The sequence below is a fragment of the Sinocyclocheilus grahami genome, unplaced genomic scaffold (assembly GCF_001515645.1).
Source record: "Sinocyclocheilus grahami isolate Dianchi unplaced genomic scaffold, SAMN03320097.WGS_v1.1 scaffold120.1, whole genome shotgun sequence".
In the NCBI taxonomy this organism is placed as follows: Eukaryota; Metazoa; Chordata; class Actinopteri; order Cypriniformes; family Cyprinidae; genus Sinocyclocheilus; species Sinocyclocheilus grahami.
In genome coordinates this window covers 1,140,883-1,166,778 of record NW_015505299.1, presented here as the reverse complement: position 1 = coordinate 1,166,778, position 25,896 = coordinate 1,140,883, and the positions used below count along the sequence as shown (strand labels likewise).

General features: G+C 37.2%; 1 protein-coding gene across 1 annotated transcript in view; it reads left to right on the top strand.

The window, feature by feature from the left end:
- Positions 1–12,557: 12,557 nt before the first annotated feature.
- LOC107589766 (phospholipase DDHD1-like) overlaps positions 12,558–25,896 on the top strand; it is a 29,403-nt gene continuing 16,064 nt past the window's right edge. The window contains exons 1-3 of the mRNA XM_016278293.1: positions 12,558–13,800; positions 15,376–15,552; positions 18,310–18,405. Coding sequence (XP_016133779.1) covers positions 13,128–13,800; positions 15,376–15,552; positions 18,310–18,405 — 946 coding nt within the window. The 5' untranslated portion in view covers positions 12,558–13,127. The remainder of the gene's footprint in view (positions 13,801–15,375; positions 15,553–18,309; positions 18,406–25,896) is intronic.

The following is a 25,896-nucleotide window of genomic DNA, read 5'->3' as shown; positions in this document are numbered from 1 at the left end:
ACCTGCTCATACTAAAGCACTTAATGAACAGACTATCACTGTGCTGAAAAGTGCACATCAATTACTTTTTAAATAAATTCAATTCAATTCAAATTTATTTGTATAGCACTTTTCACAATACACATTGTTTCAAAGCAGCTTGATAGAAAATGCATGTGTCTACATTACAACTTAGAGCGATCTGTTATCAGAAGTGAATGTGTCCAAGTAATGTTCTTTTAACAAATGAACATTTCAAGGTAATATAATCATACAGTTAGCTAACATGAATTAATTTCAGGCAGAAGCTCATTAAAGTGATTATTACAGGTGTGATCATAATGAATACAGTATAGAGAAAATTTGCCAGCTGTGCATATCGATTCAAGTTGGCGTCATCTGGGGTCCTCGCAGGGGTCAGCATCATCTCTTCAAAGGTTTTGGGTCATCTGAAGTCTTTCTATGAGGCTGGATCCACGCTGGAGCTGGCGTAATCTCTAGATACCTCGAGATGGGCATCCCGGGGTAGGAACAGAAAGACAAATGGAAAAGAATTAGCGTAGCTGCTGTTAATAACGTTTAAAGCAAAAAAATATGTTTGTGACTTTTATCTGATGTAACTGGGAACAAGGGTGAGATTGAGATTCATTATGTGAATGCTTGGCTGAAGAGATGTGTCTTTAATCTAGATTTAAACGGAGCGAGTGTGTTTGAGCCCCGGACATTATCAGGAAGACTGTTCCTGAGTTTAGGAGCCAGTTGAGAAAATGATCTCCTTCCTTTAGTGGACTTAGATATCCTAGGTACTACTAAAAGTCCAGAGTTTTGTGACCGTAAAGAGCGTGATGAATTATAGGGCATAAGAAGATCAGTTAAATAAATAGGGGCTAAACCATTTAGTGCCTTATAGGTCAGTAGCAATATTTTGAAATCAATACGGAATTGAATAGGTAACCAGTGTAATGATGAAAAAATTGGGGTAATATGATCATATTTTTTTGATCTGGTAAGAACTCTAGCCGCTGCATTTTGGACTAATTGTAGCTTGTTTATTGAAGATGCAGGACAACCAGCTAGTAGTCCATTACAGTAATCTAGTCGAGAAGTCATGAAAGCATGAACTAGCTTTTCTGCATCAGAAACAGATAACATGTTCCGTAGCTTAACAATGATTCTGAGGTGGAAGAAGGCTGTTTGTGTAACATATGAAATATGCTTTTCGAAAGATAAGTTGCTGTCTAATATAACACCCAGGTCTTTAACTGCATATGATGACATAACTGTACATCCTTGTAGTTGCAAATTGTATTCTAAGAGATTCTGTGTGCAGGTTTTTGGTCCAATACGTAATACCTCAGTCTTGTCTGAATTCAATAGTAGAAATTACTGGTCATCCAATGTTTTATATCTTTAACACATTTTGTCAACTTGGATAGTTTAGAAATTTCATCTGGTCATGATGAAATATATAAGTGAGTATCATCGGCATAGCAGTGGAAACTAATTCCATGTTTTCTAATAATGTTGCCAAGTGGCAGCATGTATATTGAAAATAACAGAGGACCTAACACGGATCCTTGCGGCACCCCATAATTCCCTGATGTTAACTCGGATTATCAGTGGACAAATATCAGCGGTATTAAGTACACACGTTACAAGGTAGTGAATAAAGTAATATATAGTCTTAATGATATTTGGCCAAACGTCAACCTAACAACAGGCTCTACTCTTCAGGACAATGGTAACCCCACAAACTTATACATACCAATAACTAGGGATGCACATACTGAGCTCCTGTACTCGTACTCGTTAAAATGCCCCGATACCAAACGCCGATACCACACAGCATATGATCAGTGCCATATTCAGACAAAGAAACACTGACAACAGACAGCAGAATGGAGTTATTAGAGATTAAAGATGTCTACGAAATATATGTATGCAATGAATATAAAACATACAGTATTAATGCCTGTATAGCTGTGGCGCAGATGCGCGAGCTTGTCGAGTGAATATCCCTTTCTGGTCACCAGACCGGCGGACCCCCCCCCCCCTCACCTCCCCTGAAAAAAAAAGGAAATATACATGGCTTCCTCTTAACTTGGACCCATATGTTTATGTGTGTGTGTGTGTGTGTGTGTGTGTGTGTGTGTGAATGTTTGAAGAGGCCCAGGACGGCCATTGATGATCGTTCAAACTGTCTAAAAAAAACAGCATAAATTTATTTCATAGCAACATAACACTGCCTGTTGTATCCATAAGAGAAAGTGCCCAGATGGAGATTACTGAGCAGAAACACAGCTCTTTTGCTGTTCTGTGTTGTGCATTATGATCCAAACACTCTTGTACTGTGCTGCCCTCATGTGGTAAACAATGCTAAAAAAAAAAAAGAACCATAAAGGTGTCATAAAAGTGGGCAATATATTCCAAATATTTTGAAAGCCATACATTAGATTTGTGTGATGCGCAGATCCAAGTTTAAAGGGATAGAAAATGCTGGGGTCGTAACTTTCATTGTCAAAAAAAATAAAATAATTATATATATATTTTACATTGCTTTAAATTGCTTTTGCTTTTTGGGCTTCGTAGCATCTGTCCAGTTTGGGCAAATGTTCTGGCAGGGTTCTCTTAAAGTTATGAACAAACATTCTTCCAGTTATGTTAATAGAATGTTTACCTGGTCTTCAGTAATGTTCTAAAAACACAAAACAAATGTTTTATAGATCATTTATGGAATGTTTTTATTTTTTCTGAAACATTTTAGTTGGATGTTAGTTTAACACTTTTTAAATGTAACTACTTGTTTCATAATGTTCAGAGAACATTTAAAAGTAACGTTCCCATAATGTTTGCAAAATTATAAAATGGAACGTTACCTTAACGTTCATATAACCAATAAAACTGTTTAAAAACTGCATGTTTTGAACATACAGAGAGCATTTTATATTTTTATAACTTTATGGAAAACGTTCTTAGAACATATTTTTGTTAGCTGAGCCGAATTAAGAGGGAACAATCTCTGAATGTTCTGACAAGGTTCTTTCAATGTTATAGACAAACGTTCTTCCAGTAAAGTTAACAGAATGTTTGTTCAAAGTTATCTTGCCTGTAATAATGTTTTCAAAACTTTGGCATAAATATATTATTTATATATTTTTCATGTGTCTTTGTTTCTGAAACATTTTAGATGGATGTTCAACCAATGTTTTTTTTTTTTTTATAATGTTGGTCTAATGTTCCCATAATGTTTGCTAAATTATCAGATGGAATGTTGCATTAACGTTTTCTCTAACATTCACAAAGGAAAAAAAGCTTTAAAATCATTTTAAATAACTGGCCATTTTGAACATTCAGAGAACATTCAAATGTAATATTTTCTTAATAGGAACGTTAGCAAAACATTCTAGAACACATTATTGTTAGCTTGGTGAATGAGGTTTTCCATGTATGAAAGAGGACTTGATCTGCTTCATGGGTTTGTTACACACTAAGAAGGGCACGTTCACTGACCCACAGCTGCTGGAAGCAGAGAGGCAGTGGGGGAGCAACAGAGGCCAGATACAAAGGACACATCAAAGCTCACAGAAGCGGTGATCATTCCAGCATTCACTGTAAGGACATTGTAGATGAGGAATTATAACATAAAATGATCAGCGAGATCGGCAAACACCTGCTTGTTTTGACTAGAGTCTCTCAAAAGGCCATTTACACACAGAGAGAATGAGTAAACCCTCACAGAATGACTCATGAGACATGAAGAGGGACTTATTGCTGGAATATTTATTCTATTAAACCCAGATCATATCTAGAGACCAGAATATCACAGAGACATGATGGTGGACTCTTTTGATGTGGACCAGTAATCCGCCGTCTAAAAAAACACCCAGGACACCTTAGCAAAACCAATGCCCAGCCAAACACCCACAATGGGTTTTGCACACCTTTGTGAAAAAGTAATACATAAATTGATGTGCACTTGTAGTGTACGTTGAATCTTAAAAGTATATTTTTAAGAAACTGTAGCCTACTTGTAGATGATGTAATATTAATAAAAGAAAAGGCCACTTAAGTGACTTAAAATGAGACACTTTCATGACACTTTTAAGTGTTTCTTAACACACTTAAGTACATTTAAAAAAAATAAAAAATACACTTTGTCATAATGTCGGAAGTCCGGGGAGTGAATTTCGAGGGGAACGGCATTCCAGTTCCAGCTGCTTTTTTTAATTTTTTATTTTTTTATCAAAATGATTTCTAAATTTTATCCATTCAAAAGACTACGAAAGCGATCCCAGTTCTGCGCATAAAAATGTAGCTGGATATTTGTGTCTATGGTTAGCAATGCCGTCTTTTGTGATTGGCCATAATACCCGCAGACTGCAGCCAATGGAAATGCTTCTCTATCGGTGTGCATCCGGCTCCTCACAGGCACAGATCGTGAAAGCAGACTGCAGTTTTTGTTCAGTGCTGAGTCATTCAAGCTCAGATCCTCTCATTATAACAAACAAAGTGTAGACACGATGTAAATAATAGATTCAGTGCGCAGTGTAGACAGCTTCATTAATTATACGTAAGTTGATAAAGGGAGTTTGCGAATGTTAAATTGAATTTATATCATTTATATTTAATTTATATATTTGAATTTTATACAAAAGTTAATATTAAGTGACTTGTATTTTAGGAATACGTTTGTCTGTTTGTGCTCTATTTCATAACCAAAAATAGTTCCAACTTCCAAACAAAGTCACAGCTGAGCTGCTGCGCATCTCCAAGCAAACATAGCGTTGCTTCGTTTATGACTGAATCTGCGTTTTTGAACAAATCAAGTAAGTCACTGATTCAATGACCCATTCATAAAGTCACTTGCTTCGTTCCTAAATGATTCAGCCGTTTGAACAAATCGATTGAATGAATGTATTATGCCATGTCTAACATTACTTCTTCCTCCCCACTGGATGGCGCTGTTTGACATAGGTTGAGTTAAAATCCAGGGTAACACTTTATTTCGATAGTCCACTTTAGACATTCTATTAACAGTAAGTAACTTTGCAACTACAAGTCAACTAGCAGTTAGTAGAGTATTAGTAGACTGTCTGCTTAATATCTTCTAACACTTTCTTTGTCAAATTCTACTAACCCTAAACCTACCCTAACAGTCTACTCTGAGAGTTAGTAGACATGTAGTTGCAAATTAATGAGAATTAGTTGACATGTAGTTGACATGTAGTTACAAAGTTACTTGTAGTTAGTAGAATGTCTAAAGTGGACTATCGAAATAAAGTGTAACCAAATCCAGTTTGACAAAACTGTATTTGTTATACTTCATATCGGGGGAACATCGTTTATATTCATTATTTTTTATATTTGGTGTTTGTATTTTATTAAGAGTTATACATGTTGGAAGCATGCTAGCTTTTCATATGCTTTGTATTCACATTCAAAAGAGCGGTGTAATTAACGTTACTGCAGTTTACCAATGTAAACGTAAACATTGTATAATGAGTTACTGTATTTTGTTTGTTTCTTTTTAAGTAAGCATTTATTGTATTTATTTTGCAGTTTCACAAAAGAATGTAACGGAGATTGAACTACATGATTGCACTCAAGCAAAAGTAAAGAGAAAATGTATTCAATCATCTGAGTGGTCATTGAAGCTGATCAGTCATCTCCTTGCAGTGTTTGGCTATCAGTAAATGCATGCTCAACACACATGCATGCAGAGGACAGTGACCAGTGACTTGCCGCCACCAACTGGCGGTTTCAGTTTAATTTTTAAAGTATAAATTGAGCTATTTAAATTATTTTTCTATGATCAAAACTTTTCAAACATTAATCGCATAACATTGTTATTATGAATTTAAATACATTCACCATTGAGTCTCGTTAAACAGTTTGTAAATATTCCTTAATTTGTGTTCTGTGCAAAAATGAATTGTTGATGCTGATTTCATTTGACTGGTAACATATTCTTCCTGATTGTATCTTATTATTTTAATTGAATTTATTGTTTAATTAAATTTTTTTATAAAAGTTTATAAATATAATGTTCTTTTACACAAAAGATGACATACATTTAATAAAGTTAGAAAGAAATGGCATTATGAAGGTAAACTTTGCACTTTAAAGGATCAAGGTTAATTTCTCTCATTGATCAGAAGCTGTTCCTAAATTTTATTTATTTCTTTTTTTTAAGTGCTCCTATAAAGAAATGTAAGCGTAGAGGTCCTGAAGAATGTAATCTTTTAAAAAATGAATTGCAAATGTTTATGCAAAGTATAAACTATTAAATATAATCTGCAAATCATGCAATACTGTACCACTAAATAAGATGTGTGTTGCGTGCTTAGCTAATCAGGCCAATTAGAGACAATTACTAATCATTCTCATTTTTATTAAATCATTCTTCACTATATATATATATATATATATATAGTACATTTTATTTATAGAGCACATTTAAATTCAGCTTACACTGACCAAAGTTCTGTACAAAACAATCATAAAATACAGTAAAATATAAAATAAAATACAAATTAAAATCCAAGAGAACAATACTAATCTATAAATTAAAAATCAAGTGTGTTTTAAGTCTAGACTTAGACAGAGCACTCTTAATGTCAGGTGGCAACTGATTCCATAACCGTGGAGCAGCTACTGCAAAAGCTCTGTCACCTTTAAATTTAAGTCGTGACCGTGGGACATATAAAAGAGCTTTATTAGCAGATCTTAGGAGCAGAATTAAATGAGATAAGATCAGAAATGTGTGATGGGACTTGTCCATTAAGTGCTTCAAAAACAATCAACAAAATTTTGAATTTAATTCTAAAGGAGACCGGAAGCCAGTGGAGCGATGCTAAAATTGGAGTGATATGATCATGTTTTTTTTTTTTGCTCCAGTTAACAATCTGGCCGCTGCATTCTGGACCATCTGCAAACGAGCCAGTGAAGATTGAGGAAGACCTAGGTATAAGGAATTACAGTAGTCCAATCGTGATGTGATAAATGCATGAATAACGTTTTCCAAGTCTTGAAAGGAAAGTGTTGATTTAAGTCTAGAAATACTTCTCAATTGACAATAGCTGTTTTTAACAGCTGAGCTAATTTGCTGTTCAAGGCAAAGCTCAGAGTCAAAAATAACACTCAAATTTCATATGACTTAACATATGGAGTTATAGAATTTCTGGTTTTAGAGGGACCAATTAAATTCTATATGACCATTAACATATAGAATTTCTGGTTTTAGAGGGACCAACCCCCCCCCCCCCCCACACACACACTTCTCAAACCAAAGTTATACCTGTCACGAATTCGGTCTATGGACTTCCATTTATTCACCACCAGAGGTCACCCTTTCCATTACATTGAATCTCGCACAACACAAACTGTTGTATAGCACCCCTGACTACATATCCCATCATTCATTGCATGGTTTGCACACTGCACTGATTGCACTCATTGCACACAGCTGTTTCTAATCACCTCACTCACTATATAACACCCACTCGAACCACCATTCTCTGCTGAGTACTGTTTAGCCTTTACCCCTTTCCGAGTTTCCGTGTTTTCCTTGTTTTGCCTTGCCTTGCCTGTTTTTGCGGTTTCTGATCTTTGCCTGTTTTCCTGGATTTTTCCCTCTCGTCTCGCCCCTGTGATTCTGTCTGCCGATCGGTGACCTACGCTAGCCCTAGGACTATTCTTGTGTTTTTGCCCGCCATATACCTGTTTGCCATTGTTCGACCCTGCCTGTTATACCACGTCTCTTTGAATAAAGCTTGCAGATGGATCCACACGTCTCACGTCTCGTCAGCCTTGTTACAATACCCTTGTGTATATATATATATATTAAACACAAGGGGTCATTAATGATGCCTACATTATAGCATGTGCAAATTCACACACAACATATCTTTAATTTGCCCAGAATAGCAGGTTGTCTGTCTTGATATCCAAGAAGATTTAGAGAAAATGTGAAATAAGTGTAATGTTATTATAGATTATAAAGGGTTTTATAATTAAATAGGCCTACATCTGAAAGGCCATCTAAAATTACCCCCGCCCATTTCCAAGCTAGAGTCCCCCCAGTGAATTTTGGCCATTTCCACCACCGTCCGTAGTTAATCACAGCGTGCCGATATACAGCCATGTCTCACATCTACGAGTGTGATATTGCATTTATACCACAGTTCGACAGCACGAGTGTGTGAATATATAAGAAAAACAACAACGGAGTGTCTTTAACAACCCTCTTTTGTGCGGAACTACTTCCTTAAGTAACGAAGGAACGTTGAGTTTCTTCATTGAAAGCTTATTGTATTACTGTATTAAAAGCTCACTGTATTATGTCGAGTATATTATGAGAGAGAGATTGACTGAGCGAGTTACCTGCATCTGATACAGCATTCATTCTTCAGCTCAATCTTGTCACGGTTCGCAGGTCTGTGGATTCCTCCTTTGTTTTGTGTGTGTGTCTGTGTGCGTGTGTGGCTGTCACCTGCGTTGCTGGGCAACTCATGATCGCTGATTAGCGATCAGGGTCAGCTGGTGTTGATCAGCTGCACCCTTTATATTGAGTTGTTTGTTGCTCATTCCCTGTCGGATCGTTGTTTGCTCACTCTGGTTCTCTGATCAGTGTTCTCCCGTCTCCTGTTTGCTGCTCTCATATCAGTGCGTTGTTGGAGGCTTCCTGTGGAGTGACCGTCGGACTATTGTGGAACCACCTGCTACTGTGAGGATCTCTTGCTTTGTCTGTGGAGGCCGTTGTTCCTTAGACTGTCGTCTGGTTCGGTCATCTGCCCATTGTAGTCCCTGCGCTGCTGAGGAATTCTGCATCTTCATTCCTGGCATTCTTCTATGCTGGTTACCGGTTTGGTTTTCTGAAAATAAACCTTTGAACACTTGCAACTGAATCTCTTGTCTTTCCCTGTATTTTCCTGACATATCTCATATTCACAATAAAACAGTTTGAATGTCCGCTGAGGAAAGCGATATCTTTGTCGTACTGTCCTTTCATCTGTTAAGGGTGATTTCCGATGACAGCTCTGCTCACTGCATTTATTAACTGCGTCTTGCAAGCTGTTGTTGAAAGTAAAAAATAATTTCTTTGTTTACAACCCTGTTTCAGTCTCTTTCAATATAAAAGTCTTTACTGCTGACTCGCAAAACAGTCTCTTGTCGCATTTAATGGTGGAACTAAAATGACCATCACGAACACACCATTTCTCAATACCAAATACTATTATTAAAGACTACTATTATTTATATAAAATATTATTTATTGAACAATATTTAATAAACAAGCCATCAAAGAAGTTGCTAGGCAATTCAGTCAAAAGTACAAAGGCAGCGCTCTGATATACAGCATTTAAGTTACATAAAATATAACGTGATGAGATTTTGCCCTCAGTCAAAATTATTTGCTTTGGAACAAATAATAGATTAATGAGACCAAAGACTGCCCTTTAGAATTACCCAAAACTAATTATAACTCATGTTTAACCATGAGGAGGGGGGGGGGGCATGAGGGGGCCACTCAATATTGCATGTAGGCTATAATGTCTATACTAAATGTGTGCATTTTCAAGTGTTTGTGCAGAGTGTGGAAGCTGAATAGCAGCGTGCTTATACTGCATGACAGTTAACATGGAGGCACCGGTGCGTTCACTTGTACTTAAAATACTCTGTCATTTTTGGTCATACAGACAAGAATAATTACATCGTTCAAATCTGGTAAGGTTCTACATTTGTTTGTGCACACTCACAATAACAACTAAATGTGACCGGAGCAGTATTTTCTAGTTAGATTTCGATTATGACTACGCCACCCTGGGATTTGCACCCAAGGAAATACAATAAAAGGGACACAGATTTGGTGGTACAATGAAAAGACAGAGACGTGTTGCCAATTTTTGCTTGAATTTAAGCTTGACCAGCCTATCCAGGCTGGGAGACCAACTAAAACCAGCTACTTCCAGCTTAAACCAGCTAAAACCAGCTTAGTATAAACATACTGTATCTAAACTTTTCATTACAAGCACTGCATATAAGGCATAAAACCTGTGCATCTTGTTACAGATCATGTTTTCTGAATTTTCCAAAGCATGTACTGTATTATATAACAGCTTAGATCAGTCACTGATGTGAACATCTGTAGCGCTCCATCCTGTTTACATTATCTTTCATGGTGCAATGCTTTATGAGTGAAGTTTTCTCTCCAAAAACCACTGTTCACTTTTATTCAACAGAGATCGACAGTTTTCTATGGCAAGATGATACTGTGCAAACGAAATACACACATAAAGTTAATCCTGTTTGTGTATTTGTAACTTTAAAAAAAAAAATGGCATATGCCGTTGCCATTTACATTCTGGCAAGGTTCAAAGTAATTAACAAACATTTAACTATTAACTACATTTACACAACGACAAGAAAACGAACAAGAAACTCCAGAAACATTACATAATACCTATCATTTTTACAGTGTGGTAAACATGGAACATCAAAGTAATGCAAGATATTATGGCAACTGAATGTCTGGAGCCCAATGGGTTAAATATATCTGCTGGCATCTGTAACTGCATGACGAGCTTGTAATAGTAGTGAGGACAAGCGAGTGCACACTAGAGGGGGGCCGACGGGCAGCGGCTCCGAGCCAAGTGTTCACAACAGAACATTCTGGCTTTCCATGTGGATTCAATGATGCTGTCCAGAGCATGCTGTGTTCCTATGAAATATGAAATCCCCTGCTAGACCCCGAGCGCGGACAGACCACCTGCAAGCACGGAATGTGGAGAGCAGCAGATCCGATGAACCCAGCACACATGCAACATCACACATAAAATGGCACTTACATAAACAAACTATACGTATGTTAAAGAGTTTTATTCCCTACGAGGCAAATGCTCTTGACACACACAAACACGCACATGTCATAAACAGGAAGATTCTACATGAATTTCACAAACGCTCCCTTCTTCCATTTGCAGACTCATACCAGATGTGCCCTAAAACACCAGACACTTATTGTAAATCAATTAGTGTAACCTAATGCAGCTTTTGGGGATTAAAGTAAACAAAAGCAATGTGTTTAGCTTTATTTGACTCATATGTCAGCAGAAGCTGGCCCACTTTTCTTGTTGTAATAATGGTGTATGTGTATAAACATCGCAGGCAGTCTGATAACAGCTGTACACTTGTGGACAGTTGAACTCAAGTCAGTCTCCCAGACCGTGTAAACAGCAGAAGCAGACACATCCATTATGTTCTCTGCATGGAAACCACAAGATCCACAAGCCCTCCGGATTGTGATCTGACAGAAAACAAATCACAGCAGAGGATATATACGAGTTGAAACCCACAGGCGTATCTTTAGCTTCCCTGGAAACATGGCTGAAAGAACAATGGCGTTCAGGGGCCTGCTGGGGTTACACATCACGAGGGCCCCTTGACATTCCCACATGAGCCCGAGTTGTTAAAAAGTGTTGCTGTTTTTGCAAAGTAGGTTTCATGACAGCTGCCTATTAGCACCTAAGGCACGAAACAGTCGAGAGCAGGGGCCCGATGCTGGAGAGACACTTCCACATTAATACCGAGGCCCACAAATCGACATTTAAGCCCAAACATCCAAACCTGGTCAGAGCTACTGAAAAAAGACTCAAAAAGACCACACAACTGATGAATGGTTTAAGGTCAGTAGCAAGACAACAGCGGCATCTTGTGGCCGTAAAGAAGGTGGAATAATAATAATAATAATAATAATACATTCCACAACATCTGGTAAAACTATATATTTTTTCTTCAAAGTACTACTTCATTTTCATCACCTGGAGCCACTTATGTGACTGTATAAAACACAGTATCCTCATGGTTCAAATAATGCATTGCTAATACAATTCACATGTAGACATGAATACACAAATTGAGAAGTTTTTTTTCTTGTTATGGATTAAAATCAAAGGCGGAAAGTAGCCTATGGCTCCTCTATTTTTATAGCAATTACAGGGTTGATATTTAAGGATCCTGCATGGCAAACCAAAAGTTTATGGTTCAGCCACTATTAGATTAAAAAAAAAAACACATGTTGGAGAAACTTATTTAATTAATTACTAGCATATTGTAAGCTCTGTCTAAATACAATTACACTAAATACATTATTTGAATAAATTATTTAATTATTAATATGCCATTATGTGGCATACTATCTATCTATATATGGGTGTGTGTGTGTGTGTGTGTGTGTGTGTGTGTGTGTGTGTGTGTGTGTGTGTGTGTTTGTGAGTGTGTGTGTGTTTGAGAGAGTGTGTGTGTGTGAGTGTGTGTGTGTGTGTGTGTTTGAGAGAGTGTGTGTGTGTGTGTGTGAGAGAGTGTGTGTGTGTGTGAGAGAGTGTGTATTCAAAGACTACAGTTCTTTGTATCTCAATACGAAATATATTTTTATTATTTTAGATGAAATGACATTTAACCAAATACATTTAACTCCAAACCATCCAAATCCAGAGCGTGCTTAGCCTCACGAGCGTTCACAAATACGTGCGCGCTCCAGACAGCTTACCTGGTTGCGTAACAAGCGCGCGCTGCGCTCGTACGTGAGGGCTTACGCACTTCGTCTCCTGTGACGTCAGCTCGTACAGCCCGCTCTTGTCAGTGCGCCAGCAGGTCAGTGTCGTTCCCAGCCGCCGTCAGACTGACTGGAATAGTGCACAGACTTATGTTTCTATTTGTGACACGGACTCGTTTACGGAAGAGCGCGCTCCGGGTCGGGTTCAGGTAAACGTTACGGCAGACGGCAGGCTCGCTCCGGTCGCGCAGGAATCACTGCCGCCTGCCAAACCGGTTCTTAGGCTTTGCCTAGCTCCATAACGGCGGAATAACATGACAGAAAGTCGTTTAATGTGCGTTTAAAAGCGGTACGTTGCGTGTGCGCTTTTTGTGTGGCGCTATGACGTCATAGTTTCAGGTGTACGACGCCAGGCCGGTCACCCTGCTCACCTGACCCGCAGCACACAGCCGAGTAGCACCGCAGTGCGGGATGCAGCGGGATGAGGGTCGAGGGTCGAGGGTCAGGTGCGTTCTGTTTTGATGTGACGTCATGGCCCTTGTTGTGTGACCTCACAGAGGGCAGTTCCGGTCCGCGGCGCTGTGAGGAGTGAGTTATGAGCAGTCTGACTAAGAAGACACGGGTTAGTAACAGTCCTGGCAATAAGCTGTCTTTTGGCAATAGAGATTGGAGCGATGCCTTCATCAGCCTCTGTGAGGAGTCCAGTGGGAGAGGGCCGTACGCAGTGCGGTCAGACGCAGACAGACACTCTTCACCACCAGACACGATGATGCTGAGACTCGGGAACCGTCACAACCCTGCCTCGGACGCCCTTCCCAGGGGCCACGCACCTCCCGTCACCAGCTGCCTCCATGCCAGCAACACAGGTCACTGCCTAAACCCTGCCTCAGACCACTACCACGGTGAGGAGCGTCTGCTCGGCATTCGGAAAGCGGCCCGGTCCAGCGCTTCCAGACACCGATTCGAGGTGATCACAGAGCTGGGGCCCGAGGAGGTCAGGTGGTTTTACAAAGAGGACAAAAAGACATGGAAGCCCTTCATGGGACACGACTCTCTCAGGATAGAAATCACGTATCGCAGATCCTGCGAGTTAGACCCGGGAAGGGCTTTGAGCCGGGAGAGCCGTGGCGGAGAGGAGATTCCTGAAGACGGAGGTCAGTCGTCGCTGGATAAGAGCGCTGACACCGCTACAGAAGCAGTGTGTGTCAGAGGAGGACTCTATGAAGTGGATGTGAGGAATAAAGAGTGCTCTCCAGTGTACTGGAATCGTAAGTATTGCTCCTTGATGGGTTTAAGTCGAGTCACATTCATTTACGTCGCGCTTTATACAATACAGATAGTTTCAAAGCAGAAGAAGCAGCACAATTCAGTTTATTTTTTTGTTCTCATCTGATAGTATCAGTGCCGTTAAGTCAATAATATTACTGATTATTAATTGTCTTGTAAACCCAAGTCTTGACTTTTAGTCCCGACTCGGCAAATTACTTAATAAAGCACCCCACAGTCTTTATTTCTTTCCTGAATAGGGTTCGAGTCATCTGACGGGATGTGTTCTGTGATCTTGTGCTTAAGTCTTACAGCGTTCCTATGCTTTACTGACAAAAGATCAGTTTTAGTATGTTAAAACGGTCCCAAACTCGGATAACAAAACTGATACTTCGCCTGACCAGCAAAAATCCAACACCTGCTTCACAACGTCGTCCAGTTACATTACAGACATTGAAATGGAGACATTCTCTTAGAAGACGGATGTCGCTTAAAACCAAACAATCCAAATTGAACGTCAATTAAAAAGCACTACAAAAACAAGAAAATAAAATAATAAGAAATATAATAAAAATGAATAAAGGGTTTAATGATACGTAATAAATGATTATTGAATTATATATAATTTTTTAATTATTGTAAATGATTAAAATAAATAATAAATGAATAAAAAGTTTGCTCTCTTGAAGCTACACACACACAGGTTGCTGTTGAGAGTCTTTAGATCCTTCCAAGCGCGTATGTAACATGCGCATCATTTCAAGAAAAGTAGCTTCCCTGTCCACTGAATTATTAACAGTCTTTGGTGTCTGTGACACCTGCAGTTTTGTTCACGTAAGGTTTAGAGTAAGACCTCTGTTTTTTATTGGTAGTTTTCAACATTGCAAGCCATTTTATGCACATAAATAGAACAAATCATACCTGTATTTATTCTCACATGTGAAGGAAATATAGATTTAAACAACTATATTTTATAACAGATTTTTTAAAAAAAAGAATAATGTACATTTTTCTATTTTAAAATATTTTATCACGTAACCGTGAAGTAACAGAGTTGACTTTGTGCACTATGTTATCTGAATGAAATATATTAACTGGTTGAAATGAAATTGAAAAAAGAGATATTCGGTGCATAATCCTAAAGACTACGTGTTTAGTTTTTTGCATAATGGTGAACTGTGTTAGCATCTCGGGTGAATATAATATCACTTTGATGAGTTTAGCAGAAGAATTCAGTGTGTAAAACTTTTAAATGCAGAGACCCTGAAACTAATTTGGAGTAGGATGTACTTTGAAACAATTTTCACTCGGAAATTACTAGAAAATTTCATAAATAATTAGAAAAAACAGCAAGTAACAAATTGAATTAAACATTAAATTTAAAAGTAGAAAGAATGTTTTCTTGCAAAAGCTTTTTGTTTTTTTAACAAATACAATTTACCCAAGTTTAATACATGCAATATGTTTCTTACACTTGTTCTAGTTTTTGATTGCTGAATGATTCAGGTCTTTCCTACTTTTATTCTGTGTCCTGTACTGTTCGATTAGCACTTTGTTTTGTGTTCCCCGGCTTGTAGAACAGGATTGTATCCCTGTCATGAGAGGCCAGTGGTTCATTGACGGCACATGGATGCCTGTAGAGGAGGATGAGAGCGACCTCATAGAGAAAGAGCACCTGGCGTGCTTCCGAGGACAACAGATACAGGGCGCTTTTGAGACGGACACGCTGGCCAAGACTGTGGACAGAAAAGATGGTGAGACTAGCACATCACTTGGTTGTTTTACAGAGGTTCGATGTAAAGAGAGAGCATTCCTCCTGTATGTGAGACTGTAGGTTAGTTTAGAAGTATTGGGAAACAAATGACGAATCCATAAGCAAAAGGTTTTGTTCCTGACAAGGTCACACCTGCCCTTATTGTCGATAGCTGTTGAAAAATGGCGTTGTGTATGTCAGTGTGCACTTCTTGCATGCGTGACTAAAGTGCTCATCATGCCATTTCTAAAACATCACAGTAGCATTTGCTGCTTTTTTTTCTTTTCAGTTAATATTTCTATCCATAAACACACACACAAGCCCCTTTTCCACTCGCAGAGGCCCAATCTGGAACCACAGGAAATTTACTCCATCGGGAAAATTGCTGGAAAATCTGCTCCACGCTGGCCCCTAAACAAGGTGGTCTCAAACCAGGAAGGGCAAATACAGGGAGTGAGATCTTTTAAACAATACATTTTCAAAACATCAATAACTTAATCTGGCAAGACTGACAGAGATTAATGCTAGAAAGCATACAATTATATAGATAAAACTATAGTGCGTACAGTGGCAGTTGTTTAACCCTAAAATTGTTCAAAATATTATTTACAAAAAGTATGTTAATTGATGAATTTATAATAATTATGCATTTTTAAAAAAATAGTCCGTTGCATCAAAAGCCGCTTGTGATGGCATAAAATGCTAAATCAGTTTATAATGATGTCTATGGCACGATATATGTAAGATATTATGCATAAAATTCTGGGTTGAGCATTGACAAGATGGCAGTACACCGAGAGCGCTGATTTTTAAAAATACTTTGAATGAACATTTTTGTCATTTTACTTGGATAATTGAATAAGAGCAAGTGATAGAAACTAAATACAGAGTTAAGTTAAATGTGCAACCCGGAAGTGAATATTCATAATGACAATTCAATGCAACAGTTGAAAAATACCAGTTTGGGTCTTATTTTAGTTTTATTTTAGGGTTTGTTTGTTTTATAGGATAATGGAGTGTAGACAGTAAAATAGGGAGGAATGGAATCCGATCATGACCGGGTCTTTAGAGATTTTCAGCGAGACTAAAGTCTACTTGAGGATAAAGGAGAATTTGCACAAACTGTCTAGACTGCTGGAGACAGAAGGCCATGTCATGACAGCTGAAGAGAGGATTTTGATACAGAGAATGTCCTCAAATTACACTTTTGCAAAAAAGCAAAAATCTGTTAATGTGCCAGTGAGCCAATGTGACTCATCTCACATTGAGATGTTAACATGGGATCTAAGTAGCTAGGTACATTTCTCCTTTCTGTTAAACTACACTACATTTTCACTGTGTTTGAGGGAACTTTGAGTACTCTTAAGGTGCTGAATGTAGGTCATGCAAAATTACAGTGTATTTAAACACTGCGTTACATGAGTGCTGAATGAATATCTCCCACTGGGTTCTAACTTGTAATCACAAGTAAAGGTTCATTAGATCAAATGTTACACTTCCTTGTGCAGAAAATCTTGTCTAATCTACTACAGTCAGTCAGTCCAAATCTTGTCATCTGCACTTTCACAGTATAGCAGATTCTATTGAATAAGCAATTCTGTTGAATAATCGATGATGAAGCCCCACAGGGTTCTGTACTGGGACCTAAGTTAGTCTTAGTCTTGAGTCATTCGGTTGTAGCTTCTTTTATTTTCAGTCCATTTTAACAGCAGTTTCATGCTGAGCATCACACTTTTCATTACACATGACACAGATTTTGGTGTGGCTCAGTGTTCAAAAGAGTCAGTGTTTACAATCTTAAAAAAGTCAGACATGCCAGTAGCTTACTTATAATTTAATTTGCGTGTTAAACTGAGATATGATAATTTTTTCAAATAATTATGCAAAACAATTTTTATTATATGCTACAAATCGTGTGTTTGAGACATTATAGTGTAAAAATCTATTTTACAAATGCAGACTTTTTCCCAAGGAATAAAATAAATGGAATAAAGCGTCTGCGAAAACTGTGTTGGTGTTCATGACTTGGGTTTATTGAAAAGGGAGAGAAAAGTTCTGTATTGGTTTGTGTGTAAGAAATAAAGGGAGGGAAGGACAATAAATAATACAGCCTCACAAAGGAGCGATTGCTCTCTGTAAAATAGCATCTAAAAGGTTTCACTGAATCATTTAGGAATAGGATCCTATTTTCTGATTAAGGTCTGTATTTTAGTTAAGTCTTAAAACTAAGAAAGTTTTAGATGCTTCACAGCTGCTGGAATTGTCTGTGTGCAGGAGCTGTATAATATCAGCAATGTTTCTACTGTTTTCTTATGGAAGTACTGGAGATACTCTCCTTGCCATTTATTGCACTGCATATTTAGCAGTTCTCTGCAGTTACTTGTTAAATCTTATTTATGTCACACAAGCACAATGCACTAACGGTGATTTGTCTTAATCTAGTTTTGGTAATGCACATGCTTTCACTTTAAAATCCTTAAAAAAGACCCTTATAAGGATGTGAGAAGCATAGTTTTCATGTGTTACTATCACGGGTGGGTCTAGTAGATGTTATTGCCTTTCCTGCTTAAGTGTGCTGCTGAGATTTGATGCATTTTGATGGCATTGTATTTTGAGTTGAATGTTATATAGAGTACAATGCAGTCTCATAATGCTGTGGGTTTTTATTAAAACTAAAGCTTCGTGTTACAGTGATATAGTGGTATAGATAAGTGACATTCCCAATAATGTGACCACTTACTGTTTTTTGGTTTGTTAGTTCTTTCCCATTTCCCCCCATTCTACCTCGCCTTTCTATTCAAATGGAGTGGATATCAGACGAGTGCTAAAAGTCACAAGCGAAAGCGATGCCAAGGTACTACAACCTTCAATTTTTACTCCTTGTAGATGCTGAGTCTCTTTTCCCACCTTTGCTCATTAGAGCCCTCGCATTAGCTTTACACCCAGATTCATAAAAGTGTTGTTCTTTTTGGCCCTCGTGTTCCACTTTACCTTTTTTCCTCATTAAGCTACTATATTTAGAATCGGATGTATCCAAAATACCTAAAGCAGTGTTTCAGATACATGCATTGTGTCTCGTGTTAAAGTTTATTTAATCACAGACCTGTTCTTTGAATTGTGCCTAGTTGTGCACGGAAATTTGGTGTAGGATTGACTGATTGAAAAAAATGTCACAAATAATTACAAAGAAACAGCAAGTGACACGTTGAAATGAACATTTATATAGAGTACAATGCAGTCTCATAATGCTGTGGGTTTTTATTAAAACTAAAGCTTCGTGTTACAGTGATATAGTGGTATAGATAAGTGACATTCCCAATAATGTGACCACTTACTGTTTTTTGGTTTGTTAGTTCTTTCCCATTTCCCCCCATTCTACCTCGCCTTTCTATTCAAATGGAGTGGATATCAGACGAGTGCTAAAAGTCACAAGCGAAAGCGATGCCAAGGTACTACAACCTTCAATTTTTACTCCTTGTAGATGCTGAGTCTCTTTTCCCACCTTTGCTCATTAGAGCCCTCGCATTAGCTTTACACCCAGATTCATAAAAGTGTTGTTCTTTTTGGCCCTCATGTTCCACTTTACCTTTTTTCCTCATTAAGCTACTATATTTAGAATCGGATGTATCCAAAATGCCTAAAGCAGTGTTTCAGATACATGCATTGTGTCTCGTGTTAAAGTTTATTTAATCACAGACCTGTTCTTTGAATTGTGCCTAGTTGTGCACGGAAATTTGGTGTAGGATTGACTGATTGAAAAAAATGTCACAAATAATTACAAAGAAACAGCAAGTGACACGTTGAAATGAACAAGACTGAAATAGTATTTTCTTGTAGAATGTTTTTTTTTTCCAACTTAAAAAAAGTAATTATTTTATGTTATTTCTAACTGATAAAAACCAAGGCCAATAGTTCACAAACATAGTCATCTTTAAATCAAAACTTTGTTTCATGCGTTATTTTTACCAGACACCACTATTAATTACCAAGTTAAGACTTAGACTGTTGCTAGTGTAACAGGATACGGCCGTAAATTGAATGCAATATGGTATTACTGACTCATATTCTAGTATTTGTTGTATATTATCTGTTTCTCCTAATAATCTCTCTCTCTCTCTCTCTATATATATATATATATATATGCTCATATTTTAAATTTGCATAATTATGTATGCATAGTTACATGCGTACAGACATATTTGTGACCCTGCAGCACAAAAGCAGTGTTAAGTCGCTGGGGTATATTTGTAGCAATAGCCAACAATACATTGTATGGGCCAAAATTATAGATTTTTCTTTTATGCCAAAAATCATTAGGATATTAAGTAAAGATCATGTTCCATGAAGATATTTTGTAAATTTCTTACCGTAAATATATCAAAACTTCATTTTTTATTAGTAATATGCATTGCTAAGAACTTCATTTGAACAACTTTAAAGATGATTTTCTCAATATTTCGATTTTTTTTGCACCCTCAGATTCCAGATTTTCAAATAGTTGTATCTCAGCCAAATATTGTCCGATCCTAACAAACCATACATCAATGGAAAGATTATTTATTCAGCTTTCAGATGATGTATAAATCTCTATTTTAAAAAATTGACCCTTATGACTGGTTTTGTGGTCCAGGGTCACATATTTTGTGTTAGGTAAATTTCCTATATTCAGTAATTTGCTACTCCTACATAAATTGATGACAAACATTACAGATGTCCAGCAACAGTTCATTTACAGACATGCATCCTAAAACACCAGGTCATTTTAGAGCAAGATATCAACTGTCAGTCATTGATGCCCTCTATTTCTTCTTCTTTTTTTTAAGCAAATAAATTCTTTGATGTGAATCAAAAAAGTAATGACTGAAAATGTGTCACTAAAATGATACGCTACATTTACCTCTCAACTGCCTGATACGCTGTCCTTCCCAAACATGAGGAATCTGCCGCTACATTTGTGCAAACATGAGTCGTAAAAGTGTTTTGTTTGCGTGATCTAAGCTGTGAGTCATTTATTACATTGAGCAAAAGATTTATTACTCTTGACAAATGCTGCTTTATCCACAAATAGTTTTTGAGATATTCTGTTAAATTCACAGCCATGGCTAGAGAGAGGCATATCCTTTAAAATACATGCGGAAAACCAAGTGCCTGTTGCCGCTCAAAAATCCTGACAGGCTGTTTTCTGACACGAGTCCTGTAAACCTAAGTTGGCCTCGTAATCCCTCCAGATTAAGTTGGTCCTGCTCTAATACTCCACTACTCCATTTATCATGAACATGTAATGCAACGTGTTCTGTTTTGAGGTTGTTTATCCATCAAATATAATCTATTCTACAGATTCCCGAGGCCCTCGATAGCCATTTAAGAATAATCTGTCCTTTATTGGGACCCCGAGTACCTTTAGTTCGGCTCCTGGCACCGTAATGGGCTCATGTTTTGTATGTAGGTCAATAGAGTAGTTCTACATGCTTCCATTGAGTTTTCTCTGGGAAACAGCGAGTTTTCAAACTCAAATACTCTTACACTAGTGTCATGCAACCCCCAGTGAGTGAACCAATTATTCGGCCAATGTTAGGCCATTTTTAGATTTTCATCATACACTTTGCTTGTTGCCCATTGGCTTTTGCCCATTGTTTGCTTTTATAAAACAGCCTTGTTCACTCCATTCAGTAAGATGGTGCTAGGGTGGTCCTCTATTAATATTTTGATCTTTAGTTCAAAAATTGATCTTTTGTCGCTTTGTTATTGTAGATTACGAAATACAATCTTGAAGATCCTATTTAGAGCTCGGATTGAAAGATGTCCTCAGTAGATAAATGTGAGTCTATCAGGAAACTCGACTCAGATTTTATCACCCCGCTGTCCTCCGAATGTCCTCACTTGCACAGATAAGATTGATAGAGAGACGGTTACTTGACACTGGACTGTAGAAATCATTGCAGTTAAAGAGAACAGAACCTGCCAATCATCAGTCCATTGTTCTTATCCAGATCCATCACTGCACTGGACTTACGGTCAGTGTTAGAGCATGATGCTGAGTACAGACAAGATATATTTCGATTTATCATAGTGAACACAGTTTAAAACCGGGTGAATTTAGAAATGTGCAAAATTACCAGTAAATCACCAAGTTTACGGTATTAAACTTACAATGGAAGTCTATGGAGAAAAGCATTGCAGTGTTAAAATACACACATTTTTGGAAGTATAGCTACAAGAGGGTCGTTCAGTGTTATTCCAAAATTGTTGAAAGAAATACATAAATGAAGAAGAACGCCAACATATTAAATGACATGAGGGTCACACTTTAGTTTAGGGACCAATTCTCACTATTAACTAACTATTAACTATGACTTTTGTCTCAATAAACTCCTGATTTGCTGATTATTAATAGTAAGGTAGTTGTTAAGTTTAGGTATGGGGTACAGATTAAAGGATCTAAAATATGATCATGTAGAATAAGGTGTTAATATGTGCTTTAGAAGTACTAATAAACAGCCAATATGCTAGTAATATGCATGCTAATAAGCAACTAGTTACTAGTGAGATGAAGTGTTACTGACATGAGTAATGATGGAGTAATTCAGTATTTTGTAGAGGAGGATCAAAATTTTCACCTGAGATTTAGGGCCAAATTACGGGGGGTGAAATGACTTTTGACCCTTATGACTGGTTTTGTGGTCCAGGGTCACATATTTTGTGTTAGGTAAATTTCCTATATTCAGTAATTTGCTACTCCTACATAAATTGATGACAAACATTACAGATGTCCAGCAACAGTTCATTTACAGACATGCATCCTAAAACACCAGGTCATTTTAGAGCAAGATATCAACTGTCAGTCATTGATGCCCTCTATTTCTTCTTCTTTTTTTTAAGCAAATAAATTCTTTGATGTGAATCAAAAAAGTAATGACTGAAAATGTGTCACTAAAATGATACGCTACATTTACCTCTCAACTGCCTGATACGCTGTCCTTCCCAAACATGAGGAATCTGCCGCTACATTTGTGCAAACATGAGTCGTAAAAGTGTTTTGTTTGCGTGATCTAAGCTGTGAGTCATTTATTACATTGAGCAAAAGATTTATTACTCTTGACAAATGCTGCTTTATCCACAAATAGTTTTTGAGATATTCTGTTAAATTCACAGCCATGGCTAGAGAGAGGCATATCCTTTAAAATACATGTGGAAAACCAAGTGCCTGTTGCCGCTCAAAAATCCTGACAGGCTGTTTTCTGACACGAGTCCTGTAAACCTAAGTTGGCCTCGTAATCCCTCCAGATTAAGTTGGTCCTGCTCTAATACTCCACTACTCCATTTATCATGAACATGTAATGCAACGTGTTCTGTTTTGAGGTTGTTTATCCATCAAATATAATCTATTCTACAGATTCCCGAGGCCCTCGATAGCCATTTAAGAATAATCTGTCCTTTATTGGGACCCCGAGTACCTTTAGTTCGGCTCCTGGCACCGTAATGGGCTCATGTTTTGTATGTAGGTCAATAGAGTAGTTCTACATGCTTCCATTGAGTTTTCTCTGGGAAACAGCGAGTTTTCAAACTCAAATACTCTTACACTAGTGTCATGCAACCCCCAGTGAGTGAACCTCAGTCCAAATCTTGTCATCTGCACTTTCACAGTATAGCAGATTCTATTGAATAAGCAATTCTGTTGAATAATCGATGATGAAGCCCCACAGGGTTCTGTACTGGGACCTAAGTTAGTCTTAGTCTTGAGTCATTCGGTTGTAGCTTCTTTTATTTTCAGTCCATTTTAACAGCAGTTTCATGCTGAGCATCACACTTTTCATTACACATGACACAGATTTTGGTGTGGCTCAGTGTTCAAAAGAGTCAGTGTTTACAATCTTAAAAAAGTCAGACATGCCAGTAGCTTACTTATAATTTAATTTGCGTGTTAAACTGAGATATGATAATTTTTTCAAATAATTATGCAAAACAATTTTTATTATATGCTACAAATCGTGTGTTTGAGACATTATAGTGTAAAAATCTATTTTACAAATGCAGACTTGCAGCCTTTATTTTCCCCAAGGAATAAAATAAAGCGTCTGCAAAAACTGTGTTGGTGTTCATGACTTGGGTTTATTGAAAAGGGAGAGAAAAGTTCTGTATTGGTTTGTGTGTAAGAAATAAAGGGAGGGAAGGACAATAAATAATACAGCCTCACAAAGGAGCGATTGCTCTCTGTAAAATAGCATCTAAAAGGTTTCACTGAATCATTTAGGAATAGGATCCTATTTTCTGATTAAGGTCTGTATTTTAGTTAAGTCTTAAAACTAAGAAAGTTTTAGATGCTTCACAGCTGCTGGAATTGTCTGTGTGCAGGAGCTGTATAATATCAGCAATGTTTCTACTGTTTTCTTATGGAAGTACTGGAGATACTCTCCTTGCCATTTATTGCACTGCATATTTAGCAGTTCTCTGCAGTTACTTGTTAAATCTTATTTATGTCACACAAGCACAATGCACTAACGGTGATTTGTCTTAATCTAGTTTTGGTAATGCACATGCTTTCACTTTAAAATCCTTAAAAAAGACCCTTATAAGGATGTGAGAAGCATAGTTTTCATGTGTTACTATCACGGGTGGGTCTAGTAGATGTTATTGCCTTTCCTGCTTAAGTGTGCTGCTGAGATTTGATGCATTTTGATGGCATTGTATTTTGAGTTGAATGTTATATAGAGTACAATGCAGTCTCATAATGCTGTGGGTTTTTATTAAAACTAAAGCTTCGTGTTACAGTGATATAGTGGTATAGATAAGTGACATTCCCAATAATGTGACCACTTACTGTTTTTTGGTTTGTTAGTTCTTTCCCATTTCCCCCCATTCTACCTCGCCTTTCTATTCAAATGGAGTGGATATCAGACGAGTGCTAAAAGTCACAAGCGAAAGCGATGCCAAGGTACTACAACCTTCAATTTTTACTCCTTGTAGATGCTGAGTCTCTTTTCCCACCTTTGCTCATTAGAGCCCTCGCATTAGCTTTACACCCAGATTCATAAAAGTGTTGTTCTTTTTGGCCCTCGTGTTCCACTTTACCTTTTTTCCTCATTAAGCTACTATATTTAGAATCGGATGTATCCAAAATGCCTAAAGCAGTGTTTCAGATACATGCATTGTGTCTCGTGTTAAAGTTTATTTAATCACAGACCTGTTCTTTGAATTGTGCCTAGTTGTGCACGGAAATTTGGTGTAGGATTGACTGATTGAAAAAAATGTCACAAATAATTACAAAGAAACAGCAAGTGACACGTTGAAATGAACAAGACTGAAATAGTATTTTCTTGTAGAATGTTTTTTTTTTCCAACTTAAAAAAAGTAATTATTTTATGTTATTTCTAACTGATAAAAACCAAGGCCAATAGTTCACAAACATAGTCATCTTTAAATCAAAACTTTGTTTCATGCGTTATTTTTACCAGACACCACTATTAATTACCAAGTTAAGACTTAGACTGTTGCTAGTGTAACAGGATACGGCCGTAAATTGAATGCAATATGGTATTACTGACTCATATTCTAGTATTTGTTGTATATTATCTGTTTCTCCTAATAATCTCTCTCTCTCTCTCTCTATATATATATATATATATATGCTCATATTTTAAATTTGCATAATTATGTATGCATAGTTACATGCGTACAGACATATTTGTGACCCTGCAGCACAAAAGCAGTGTTAAGTCGCTGGGGTATATTTGTAGCAATAGCCAACAATACATTGTATGGGCCAAAATTATAGATTTTTCTTTTATGCCAAAAATCATTAGGATATTAAGTAAAGATCATGTTCCATGAAGATATTTTGTAAATTTCTTACCGTAAATATATCAAAACTTCATTTTTTATTAGTAATATGCATTGCTAAGAACTTCATTTGAACAACTTTAAAGATGATTTTCTCAATATTTCGATTTTTTTTGCACCCTCAGATTCCAGATTTTCAAATAGTTGTATCTCAGCCAAATATTGTCCGATCCTAACAAACCATACATCAATGGAAAGATTATTTATTCAGCTTTCAGATGATGTATAAATCTCTATTTTAAAAAATTGACCCTTATGACTGGTTTTGTGGTCCAGGGTCACATATTTTGTGTTAGGTAAATTTCCTATATTCAGTAATTTGCTACTCCTACATAAATTGATGACAAACATTACAGATGTCCAGCAACAGTTCATTTACAGACATGCATCCTAAAACACCAGGTCATTTTAGAGCAAGATATCAACTGTCAGTCATTGATGCCCTCTATTTCTTCTTCTTTTTTTTAAGCAAATAAATTCTTTGATGTGAATCAAAAAAGTAATGACT